Raw genomic sequence first — 12,488 nt, 5'->3', positions numbered from 1 at the left:
AAAGAGTTGTAAGGAGAGGACTACCAGAATTTCACAATGTAAATGTTGTCTAAAGTTGAGGAAATTCTTTATTTAACACTGAAATCCATTTTCTTCTTTCTACTCTGACAATCTGCTTCAAAGTTTTGAAGTGAGGCATCGTCTTCTATCAGACCTCAAAACAAATGAATAAATGCACTAATTCTGTGTATCAGTTATAAGACCTACAGAACCAAAGTAACTATATAGTTATACAATCAAAACAAGCAAAATCTAATTGATAAACATCTACTTTGTTGATGTGTTCCTAAAGTTAGTTGTTTCACTTTCAAGAAAGGAATCCATCGAAAAATGAATCATCCTCGGGTTCGTCCTTAGCTCTAGCAAATGCCCCTTCTGAGAATTGTGCTTGGCTCATGTAGGAGCCAATGGGCTTTCCAAATCCCGAGAATCCATAACTACCTTGGTTCTGCAGCATTTCCAAGGTAACTGGAGGTTGACTTCCTGATGTTGGCAATCTTGTCTGAAGGGAGTTTGGGTAACTTGTGTTGCTAGCCTGACTGGGGACTGCAGAAGGCCTTATAGGCATGGGAGCATTGCTGTTGTTTGTAGTGGAAGGCCTGTTTATTGCGTAGCCGCTCCCACGTGCTGCTGGAACATCATGGTTGTGTTTCCCTTCGTAAGTTGTGATCACAGCCCTCAAATCATGGGATGCTCGCTCAACATGTTTCCTCACCGGACAACCAATTGTTGTGCATTTGTAGTAGCTCCTGTAGATTGGATAACAGAACAATTTTAGTTTAAGTTGAATAAAATCTCTAAGCAACTTCATCTTCCTGAACAATTAGGTGAAGGGTAATCACCTTGGATTGGGATTTCCTTTCACTACTTTCTGTCCATATTTCCTCCATCTATACCCGTCATCAAGAATGTCGATATCACTTGTTGTTTGCACCACTATTCTAGGCTCTCTCACCGTTCTGCTACCAGAACCTATGATACCCTCATTCTCATTTTCACCTTTCCTGCAAAAGAGAAAATTACATGATTAGAAAAACAGTTATTCTTCCACCATAAAAGTAGAAGCAAGGCCATTATCAAATCTGTTTTTGTTAGGCTTACCATCTTTTGGCATCGGGTTCATTTTCATTGTCATCACCACCTGGATTACTTAATGGTGAAGCTTGGTCAAACTCATCCTCCCCTATGGAACCTGAAGTATCCTCGTGCACGAGAAAGGAGTCTGTTTGCTCGTTCCCTAATGTACCACCCGACTGATCCGATATTTCCGAATTGGTGCATGCAGCATGAGATGATGACCTTCTTGTAGACTGAGGCTTGGGGTGGTTATGGCTTCCCTTATAAACTATTTCAGTTATCTGTCCATCCAAAGATCTTTCCACCTTCTTCTTTGTGGGGCAGTTGGGATATGTGCACTTGTAATAACTACGTGGGTTCTCACTTCCTTTCACTTGTTTTTGCCCGTATTTTCTCCAATTGTATCCATCTTGCACCTTTCTGTTCTCCCTGGTGTACTGAGTCGATTGATTGTATTGGTTGTAACCAGCTGGTTGGGAACCCGTATTGCTTTGTTGCATAGTCGTTTGCGATGGTGCCATTTCCGAGGAGAAGTTCTGCATCGGAGCAAATTCTGATTTTACTCTAGCAGCCTTCTCCACGGGCAACTCAGGTTGCTTCATGGGCTCACTGAAATTCCATGTCGATTGTTCCTGTTCATGTAGCACAAGATTAGACCAAAACTTGAGGATGAGAACAAACAAAAACGACATCCATGGAAACAAACTAAATTAAAACATTTTGTTTAACCAACTCCCTAAGGAGCTGATCCTGTCCAACCAGACTGAAACCATCAGTCCTTGTTCCAAATTCCAACGTAGCAGCAACAAAAATACTATCATTTGGGAAATGATGTCTGAAAAAAACAGCAGTTCAACACTAAACTCTGATTCTCGAAATTTGCTTTTGTTTCTGTTTCCCTACTTTAGGATACGTATCGTTTATAGAGAAGCATGCTGCTGCTTTCTTGATTCTCATAAAAATCTTAGTGTCTTTGCAGCTTTTGGTAACTTTACAAACCGACAAAACATCTCAAAAGGTCGAGGGTATTTTTATATTTTCTAAACACGACAAAAAAAAAAAAAAATCTGCGGCAATCCCAAGAGAATTGAATGAAATTAAAGCTTACCACCGAAACAATGTTTGAAGAAGATTGAAAGGTGGATGATGAAGTCGAGGAAGGCCCTGGCTGGGGTTGAAAAGAGAAATCAAAGAAGTTGTTGTGTTCCCCCTTGATTCCTTGTTGATTGTCATTAGAATTACTCCTCCAGTTTAAGGTTTGACCAGCAAAAGCCCCTGTTGTCGGAGAAGGGAAAATCTATAGAAACCCAACGGAAGAATAGAAGAAAATGATCCATTAGTATATGCACTATCTATGAAAACAGGATGTTCAATTAATTGTTTAGAGAGCAGAAATTAAGAAACTCACACTAGAAGTGGAGAAAAGAACAGGTGAGTCCAAGAAATCAGTAGGGCTAAAAGCAGCGGGAGGTGTAACCAAGTAAGAAGAAGGAGAAACAGGAGCTGGAGAGATGGGTAGTGAAGAGGGAGCAAGTGACTTGAACTTTGGGATTTCAATGCCAAATTTATCAGTCACCTGATGGCCAGAAAGTCCCCAGCTGGTAATCGAAGTGCTTCTGTTTTGGTTAATGTTGTCCATGTTCATGAAAGAGGAGGAAGCAGCCATGGGGTTTGAGTTGGAGAAAGGGAAGGCTGTTTGGGAATTTATAGAAGAAGTATTGGAAGTGTTGGTTCCTGAAGAAGAAGCCATAAAAACAGAGAGCGGGGGAGGAGGACAGGTGAGGGGGGAAAGATGGTTTTTCATGGTGAGGGGTGAGTTTTTTGCATTAAGGTCTTCCTCCTCCATGTTTCTTCTGAGAAGCTAAAAGCAAGTTTGACCGTGGAAAAATAATTCTCAGTCAAAGCTTGTGGCTTTGACTGGACTAGCCACATTAACCACACATGAGTGGCGGCTGACGAGCTGCGCTTATCGAAAATCCAACGCACTTCCTTTTGCTTGACATCTGTCCTCTGCTCAAATCCCATGATTTTGTTCTATGGATTAATGATTCCAAGGTTGCTTATGTCTTACAACTAACATCTTGGAAACCTTTTTACTGTTAAATAAATAAATTTAAAATTATTCCAACAAAGGACCTGAAAAAGAAAGTAACATCCTGTGTCGTTTAGCACAAGCAGCTTGAACAGCAATGGGCCATTAGCTTTTGCAGCGGGAGAAGGCAAAGCCTCGGGACATTGTCAAGCTAAGCCGAGATTCATAAACCTATGAACTGGTCTTCTCATAGTAGCATCCTTGTAATTTTGACCATTCCTGACGTTGACATCTGCATTTCCTAATACCCTTTAATTTGCTAAATACAAAAAAACACAATGAAATTGCATGGTGTAATGGTATCAAGAGACCTGGGCTTTTGCTTTATCAGTTTTGTCAAGATGCTTTCATATTTTGCTGATCCATGACTCCCTGTGGCCGGAACATCCCAGTCAGGCCACCTGAACCATATCTCCGGCGGCCTTTCTTTCAGGGAAAACAGTACTTCACCGTTTCTGTGATATTGGGTCACTGTTCTTTTTGAGAATTTGACCATATCAATTTACTTCTCTTTGCTATGTAGCAGTATAATATTTACTTGACTCTGTCAACCGTATATATAAAAACCCATTTTTTTATACTAAGGAAAGCTTTGTTTTTTCGTTTTTTTTGGACGATCATGTTAAACTTCAAAGAAACGTTTTTGGTTAAACGCTTAAGCTCAGTTCTTAATAGAATATTGTTCCAAGCTTTTGTTGTCCGGTGATGTAACCTCATTGCCACCTGTTCTATAGAAATAGAAGCTTTCTGACTACAATGACTAGGTTCAAAGCTCAAAATGGGGTTGATGTTCTGAGGCACCCTTTTTAGGAAGCCGAACTGTGATCTCAGAGTCTGATTCTGTTGTAATCAAAACAATGATCCATGCACCGTGCTAGGTCGTTGAACTCCAGTTTACATCAATGCTGCCAACGATCCAATTCCCTACTCCACTCTTTGAGTTGTGACTCATCAACGCCTGCCTTATTGTTACCTTGAGATTAGCATTTAGTTTCTAGTAATTGAACCAACCCCACTGGGATTAAGTACCCGATTGAGAAAGAACTCTTTGTGAATCACTCTGGGGGTCCTCTATTCTTCCCCACCTGCTGCTATTTTCTCTGATCACATCTAGAAATCATAGTTTCTTCATTAACAATGATGCCCTTCTTCCTCCATTTCAAAAGAAACCAGCAAATAGTGGTGAACACCACTCTCCTAGTCGAGCATCATACCAGATTCTTCCATACAAATTAATGTTTTAAGAACATGCTCATAATTCCACCCCTCCCCATTTTTTAATTATTATTCTTATAATTTTTAAAGATTGCAGTTCACATTTGACTCAGTCCATTGAGACGACCAATTTCAATTATAATGCAAAAACATGCATAATTTTTTCCCATGACCCCGTCAACTATAGCCTCCAATTTCTGTACCAGAAGCCAAACGCAATGCACTTACATTTTGGTTAAAACCAGCTCCTTGCTTGATCTAATCCACCATTCTGCCAACATGGTGCTGCATAAATCCTCATTAACTGTCGTCTGATTCTAATGACAGTGAAGCATCCATAAAATGATCATATACATCAAGCAAACTTGGGACTAACAAACATAAGTATACATTCTCCAATTCTATCAAAATTTTCATGTACATGCAACTATGAGAGGCATACAGCCATAAAGCTTGATTATTTTGACATCGAAGGCTGACAGTTCGACATTCCAATCCACATATGGCACCTGAAGAAACTTAGCCTAACTTTTTCATTTCGTTGGCAAGAGCTGTTGTCTCACCTGAAGGCTAATGCTTTGTCAACAACCCAATATCTTTACTGATTCCACTGAATTCACTGCTGGAATCTGCATTTGACAATAATAGCTGCCAACTCCTCTGACCTACAAGATCTTCAAGAATCTCTATGGCATTGGATCTTCCAACTGTAATTTCCAACACTTGGGATCTAATTCCACCTGTCAAATGCATAATTGAATCACTTAAGTCAATCGTAGAATCATTATTGAAACCTAGTTTCTGACTTGGTGAATGCATTTAGTTCCTTACAAGATTGTCGAAGTCCCTCCCAAAATCAAAACAAACATACAGTTGCTCATAACCATCTTGCAACTTCTTCTATATGTACATAGACTACTTTCCAATTGAAATTCCAAAAATATGTGTGCATAACATTTAGAATATATTGCAACTACATGTGTATGTTCAATGACATTTGAAATGTATCATGCTTGACAAGACACTTTCGTTATGATAAATTTTGTAACAAAAATCATACACATTACCTGAAGCACTTTATCTCTCCACTGAAACATACAACCACGTGCTTCCAAATGTTCAAAAAGTCGATGGGGTAATAGCCATCTAAAAGCTGCCTGAAGCTTCACTTTTCTTAACCCTGCACAGGCCAGTAAGGCAGCTGCCAATCCACTGGGGGTCAAGCCCTTTAAGTGCAAGATGGTTATGTTCTGTAAGCAGCTGATGCTGGCCAGTGATAACAGTCCTACATCCGTAACTGAGCTATGGGACAAGTTAATCTGCAGAGAAAAGAATAAATCAGATTTTGCATGATGTCTACTTTTCTTTTGCGTGCAAAGTTTCAAGCAACGGAGAGGGTAGCATACTTGTCTGAGGTTTTGAGAGAAATGAGCAAGTGGAAGCATTCCAGCATCATCGATGTTATGACACTTCTTTATGTCTAGCTTGGAAAGTTCCTTGCACCCCACAGCAATGGCTGTTAGTCCTAAAGATGTAATCCGTGAACACCCTCGACTTTCAAACGTCTTTAAGCATGAGCACTTTGATAAAGATAGCAAGGAACGATCTGTAATATCTTTACAGTAGGCTATATTAATCATTTCAAGGCCAGGGCATCCTTGTGCAATTGCTAAAATACCCAAATCTGTTATTTCTGCACACCTGTAAACAGCAGCCATGTTCAGATAATCATGAATTGTTGTCTTCATTGCATCAATAAGAAATCAGTTCACAAAGAAACTGCAAAAAAATATGCTTGTGACGAAACCAAAATCTAAGACCAAAAGATATAAGAGAGGTTATCCCTAATAGACTAAAGGAGAAAGTATAAAAGGGATTAAAAAAATCCTTAATGGAGCTCAAAGAGCTAACCTGTACAGATCAAGCTCTATAAGTTTTGAGCAGCCCCTGCCAATATGGATGAGTCCTTCATCAGTTATATTAAGGCAAATTCCTAGTTTTAAGTTGGATAGTTTGGAACATCTGGAGATGGACTTAAGGCCTGCAAAGAGAAAAGACTGTAAGTGCATCAAATAATGCCATAGTTCAAACTATAGTTGCAAAAAGAAAAAGAAGAAAAAAACCTTCATCGTCAATTTCATTATCTGTAAGGTCAAGCTCTTCAAGCAAATGGCACTGCTGTCCGATCAAACCAAAGGCTTTTCTAGAAACCAGAGTGCATGACTCCATCCTGAGAGAAGAAAGAAAGTTGCACGAATTTGTGATGTGGGCTACAGAAACATCAGTTATCTTGCGGCAACATGTAATGTCTAGCTTCCTTAAGTCTTTGTGTTTTGTTACAACTGATGAGAGGCCTTCATCTGTCACTCCTAAACATTTACTTAAGCTCAGCTCCCTTAGCGACAGACACCAATTTCCAATGGTTTTCAACCCATCATAGGTAATCAGACAACCATCCAATTTAACTGACTGCAACAGGGAAAGCTTCTTCAAACAATCAGCAAGGGAAGAAGTTACCTGCAGCGTCACCAAATGCTACGTTATAACTACAAAAGAGTAGGATAAAAGCTTTTCAAATATATAAAAGGAACCTGTTAGGAGAGAAAGAGATAACAATATAGAAAGACTTACTGGAGAACCATGGGCTAATGTGAGTTGCTGCAGACCTTCAGCACCGCTTATTAGGGAAGACAAGCCACTGTCAGTGATATTCTGACAAGTCGACACATCAAGACTCTGATAAGGGACAAGTAAATTGATTTTTGTCAATTAAACTATTCAATGAGAACAAAAACAAGAACAAAAACAACCTTTGGGATCCTGTGTAGGTACGACAACCAGATTATAAGGTCCCATCGCACACACGACAAATTCAGTAAAGAAACCATAAAATTTAGCACCTTAATCATACACCGCAAAAGAATAAAAGATGCAGGAATCCTATAAACAATATCAGACTTCTCTCGAACCCCGTTTCAACATGACAATAAGTATAGATTAGGCGATTGATAACTGAGCCCCAGGGTAGAAAAGAAGGAACAATTTCCCCTGGCCTCAGATATGACAAATGTACCAGTAAAATCCGACAGTGTTTAACAAAATACTAGACAATAAGTGGAAATCCTAAAATAAACCAACTTTCCACAAGAATATACCTTTAATGACTTGCATCCGTGCTTGAGGACTGCAAGGCTGTCATCGTCGATACCAAAGCATCCTTCCATAACCAAATCTTCTAGATGTTGTAATTTCAAGACAGACGATAAACATTTATTTGTAATCTGCACAACGTTAAAGCAGTCAATAAAAAAATATATCTTTCTTTATAAGTTCCAACGAAAAGTACCTGTTCAGCATTTAAAACAGTACTATAAGATACGAGATGCAAACAGTTAAGGAAAGAAGAAAATTTTAAGGCTAGACAAGAATTAATAACAAGCCAATAATCAAATTCAAGAACAGAGAAAAAGTCTTGAGCTTGACAAACAATCCCATGTAACAGAGGAAAAAACAGAACCATAAAAGGAAAATGAAAGAGGAGCATACACGAAACAAAAAGTGACTTACAGGCAAGTAAGAGAGATCCAAGTAAAGAATTTGCTTGCACTTAACAGCAATCAAACCGACACCCAAATCACCAACCCCCAAGCACCACTTCAAGCAAACGAACCTCAACTTTCTGCATCCAACTGCAACACATCCCACGCCCAAATCCGTGATCGACTTACACCTGGCTAGCCACAGCTTTTCCAAATTCTTAGCCTCAGCAACAGCTGCCATAGCTGAATCTTTCAAATCTGTCCCGTTGGACAAATCAATCTCGACGAGGTTCTTACAATTCAGAGCCAAACCCAACAACCCGGAAGTCGAAAACAGGCGACTTCTTGAGAAATCAACGGAACGAAGAGTAGAGGTGCATGCATTGGATATAATGGAGAGAGAGGCGTCGGTGACACGAGAGCAGAGGGTGAGATCGAGATGGGTGATATTGGGGTAGCGGCAAAGGATTGCTGGGAGGTGTTCTTGCCGGAGAGGCTTCAGGGTCCTCCGGTGATTGGATTCTGTAGCGTAGAAGGACTTGCAAACTAAAGAGAAGGACTTTTTGTCAAGCGGGTTCCGGTGTAGAAGGTCGAGGATCATGAAAATGATCTCTTCAGAGAGCAGATCAAAGGGGTTGAAGCCTCCAAAGCACTCTTTCTTTTGCTTCTTCATAGTTGTTCTGAAAGTTTAGAGATTGGGAGATAAAACTGCGTTTGTGTGTGTGTGTGTGTCTGGTTTTGGGTGATCTCTCGTTTAAGGAGGAGACGTAACCGTTGATAGAAAAACACAAGACAAAAGTAGAGAAAGCGGCACTGCGGTTGGGGACAGTGGTGAGGAAGAAAGGAAGTTTTAAATTACGGTTATAGCCTTGTGGGACTTTCCCGTAACCTCAGCTTCCATCACGTACGATTTTTTTTTTCCTCTCTCTTCATTCCGTAAAGGGGAGGGGCATGTTGGTCATTAGGAGGAGCAACGACGGTTCCGTACGGCAAAAGGACGGGGTGAGGACAAGAAGAGTTGACGAGGGTAATACGGTCATTAGAAAAGTCATTGTCTTTTATCGCGAAGCAGAACTCATTCGGTGGAAGCAGTATGTGAGGAAGGACAGATTCAAGTGCGGATGGTACGAGCAGCAACTTTGACCCCATACCCCGGCACCCCACCCCACCCCACCCCACCCCACCACTGATAGAGATTTGAGAGTGTAGATCAAGTTTCTTGAATAAATAAATAAATATTGCATATCAAATATACGTGTTAGATGGGAGAATGCTTATTTGGTTCGAATCTAGCTCCATCTGGTGTGAACGAATGAGTTAGCATAGCATTTATCAGGAATTTTAAAATATATATATATATATATAAATATATAATATAATATAATATAATATAATATATAAAGTAAGAGAAAGTGCTCTTTACAAATTCATGTTAAGTAATAAAAAAATGTTATTTATAGAATCGAGTATTGATATAAAATTCGTAACGCCGAAAAAAATAATGATGAACGGGAATTCAAAAGCCATTTGCGGTAGTGGTAGAAGTCATAGGGATGGTAAAATATATTGGGGATATTCGCCGTACTTATAAGTGGACAGGCATAGTACCGGCCTTTCTCAGATAAGAACGGAGGGGAGTCAAAAAAAGTTTGAGGAATTTGGCCAGGAAGGGCGTGACTCGTACAGGGTCTTTCTCATTTTGCCCGGTTGCCCTTTTTGCGTGGCTCCAAAATGCCCTTCACTCGTGGAGGTGCCTCCCCACTTTTCCTTTGAAATGACTTTATTGCCTACAGGCCGTTGCTTTTTATATTTCTCTTTTTCTCTTCTGGTGGAGGCACAAGGGTACTTGGATTTGTCCTTTTGGACGGCATTTGCTTATTATATCTCTTTCTTTTTCAAGTAGGGCTCCACCGTGTCGAGAATCAGGATGACCAAAGCAAAGATACACTTGCTTTAGGCATTGGAGTCTTTCTATCTCAATGATGACTTGACTCCAGCAATGTCACCCTGCCAATCTGAATAAATTTCTTACTTTTCTTGGAAAAAAGAAAAAAGGATGCAAACCAACCTTGGGTCATGTTAAACCTTTGAATATGTCCTTTTTGTTTGTCAAAATGTATAATCTTCAGACAAATGTATGGCCATATTTTCATTTTTCCCATGGCCAATTCCTTGTGCCTGATGTGTTCATGCACCTGATTTATTTGTCATGAAAAGCAAAGATTCTGGACACGCTAAATTGCCCACTTTATACAAGAATTTTTTTTTATTTGGGGAGGAGTGGTACTGGTGACTGTCCTTGAGATTTCAAGAATATATTGTCCAATTCTTCTGTTCAGATAATTATCAAATATCTTTGCATTCATTTAGTTGTAAAACCAAAAGCTAAAAATGCCCCATGTGCTTTGGATTACAAAATTCATGCTTAGTCAAGTTGTTTTGGCCAGTCAAAAGGTTCCCAGTGGCGTCTAAACTTGCAACAGCCTGCTTTTGTTCCTCCACGAATTGATGCCTCCTGCGACGATACATGTCCTCCTCGAGCACTTGTAGCATGCCTCTAATCGCATTGAGCCCACAGAGCAAGCTCTTGGATTGCCTTTCATCATCAATTACATTAACAAATCCCCTGTTTAGACCGAATTCAACGTGCAAGTACGGGAAGTTTTTGGGAATCGAACCACGCAATCCCTACTCACTTGTGTCAATCAGCTTCTTTGCATTGTGCTGGCTCCACTCATCTTCAGCTTCATCAATTGCCTTTTTAAATTACACAGGCGCCTGCTTTGCAACTTCCTGTGGCAAAGGAATACATTCAATCGAACAATGGCGACGCTGTTGCCCCTAGCCCATCACCGTTTCGAAGAACACCAACTCCTTATCTTGCTTGCCAAACGTCGTAATTAAGCATTTCTTGAAGTTACGAATTTCATCCCACACGTAGTTGTCAATTGTTCTTGTGGCTGACTCATGCTGCGTTGGTAAGATGCAGCAGTGACCTGGAACAATAGGCTGCCATTGTGGCAACATCAAGTAAGTAAAATTTGCTGTAGCAACGACAAGATGTTTTGGTCTGTTTGGGTTGTCAAAGCAGAAAAGGCAGCGCTCTTGCTGAGTCAATATACGCCTTGACAAATCATTGTTCCCACCCGTCTTTGGAGACTTTCTGCTCGGGCCATCTTCATAATCATAGTCATTATCATCTGCCTGACCAGAAACACTGTATAGTTTGTTGCGCATTATTCTTCGAGCTAGATGCTTATCAGTATCATCATCATCCTTCCTTTTTCTCATCGAGACATGGTGAACAACATATCTGCTTCCACTGTGGACATTCTGCTTCTCACTTGCATGATCTCCAGTTCTCTGCTGTGCTTTCATGCTCTCAACTTCCAGTAGAAGTTTCTCAGCTTCTTCATGCTTTCCCTTCATTCGAAGCTGCAAAGCCTTAGCTGCCAATCGGTTTGTGCTCACACTCTCCTTAAGCACTGTAGCAGCTTCACTTGGTTTATTTGCCTCTGAGTCCTCATCTCCACCAGATGTAGCAGTGTCAGTGCCCTGCTTACGAAGAAATTCATGCATAAAGTTTCCATCATTGGCAAACTTATTTGCAGCAGATACAACGGCAGCATCTTTAGCAGGAGTATTTTGGCGTTTTCGTTTTCCCCAGGATAATGAATCACGGACTTTTGGGGCCCTCAAGTCAGAATGTCCAAGAGATACATCCTGCAAATAATCTGGAGCAGTGTTCTTTCTAGAATCTCTTCCGCTTTCATTGTCTGCAACTTTTTCTTTCTCCTCATCTTGCCCTTGCTTTCTATTTCTTATGGCATGTTCGGCAAGCATATCAAGAGAACCCCAGCGTTCTTGCACAACCTCCTCAAGCCTTCGTCCTTGTCGAGCAGCTTGGTCTTCTGCACGCTTCAAAGCTTTAAGTCTCCAATTAGCACCGCAATCTCCCACAAGCCAAGAAGATAAAAGTCGATCCGCACCAACTCTTTTTTCCTCTGGATAAACAGTCCCATTATCTTTTTGATATGGATTCAATTCTCTCGGAGGGGCTAGTCGGGGGCCCCCGCACCTCCCAATAATTTTAAAATTTTTACAATTTATTTTTTTTAAATTTATAATTTCATTTTTTATAAATTTTAAAATTTTTTAAATATATTTTTATTTTTAAAAATTTTTGCAACTTTACTTTCACAATAATTTTTTTTTACAAAATATCTTACAATAATTAATCAATAACCCCTTTTAATAGACTCACACTTATCAAAATTGAATTTCAAATTGAACGAGAACATGATGAAGTTACTCTTAGCATATTTTTAAACTTTTAAAATAATTTTGAATCATTTGATATTAAAAATATTTGAAATCTTACAGATAAATGTTATCATGATAACTTTATTAAGTACGATAAAATGCATTTAAATTATCAATTAGGTCTATTCAAATTTCATATTTTTCATAAACTTTTTGAATTATACCACATGTTGAAGAAAAAAAAATTCAAAAATTTACTTTATTATTCACATATTGATTCAATTTATTTTTGACTCTTTTAA

The 12,488-nt window shown here is 39.5% G+C and overlaps 2 protein-coding genes and 1 pseudogene across 2 annotated transcripts; all 3 read right to left on the bottom strand.

Moving 5' to 3' along the window:
* Positions 1-45: 45 nt before the first annotated feature.
* Positions 46-2,921, bottom strand: WRKY33 (WRKY DNA-binding protein 33). Its single transcript, XM_018121982.2, has 5 exons — positions 2,486-2,921; positions 2,186-2,374; positions 1,102-1,709; positions 843-1,004; positions 46-749 (listed from the first exon to the last, which is right to left on the bottom strand). The coding sequence occupies exons 1-5, from the start codon at positions 2,879-2,881 to the stop codon at positions 308-310; spliced, it is 1,797 nt and encodes a 598-aa protein (XP_017977471.2). The 5' UTR covers positions 2,882-2,921; the 3' UTR covers positions 46-307.
* A 1,749-nt stretch (positions 2,922-4,670) lies between these two features.
* On the bottom strand, positions 4,671-8,746 carry LOC18597439 (RNI-like superfamily protein). Its single transcript, XM_018122303.2, has 8 exons — positions 7,952-8,746; positions 7,540-7,665; positions 7,016-7,120; positions 6,508-6,901; positions 6,296-6,425; positions 5,791-6,085; positions 5,452-5,703; positions 4,671-5,124 (listed from the first exon to the last, which is right to left on the bottom strand). The coding sequence occupies exons 1-8, from the start codon at positions 8,594-8,596 to the stop codon at positions 5,071-5,073; spliced, it is 2,001 nt and encodes a 666-aa protein (XP_017977792.2). The 5' UTR covers positions 8,597-8,746; the 3' UTR covers positions 4,671-5,070.
* A 1,482-nt stretch (positions 8,747-10,228) lies between these two features.
* Positions 10,229-12,346, bottom strand: LOC108661870 (uncharacterized; annotated as a pseudogene).
* Positions 12,347-12,488: the final 142 nt, after the last annotated feature.

The sequence above is a fragment of the Theobroma cacao genome, chromosome 5 (assembly GCF_053813885.1).
Source record: "Theobroma cacao isolate CCN51 chromosome 5, ASM5381388v1, whole genome shotgun sequence".
Classification (NCBI taxonomy): Eukaryota; Viridiplantae; Streptophyta; class Magnoliopsida; order Malvales; family Malvaceae; genus Theobroma; species Theobroma cacao.
The sequence above is the reverse complement of the archived record's forward strand: the minus strand, read 5'-3'. Positions and strand labels throughout refer to the sequence as shown.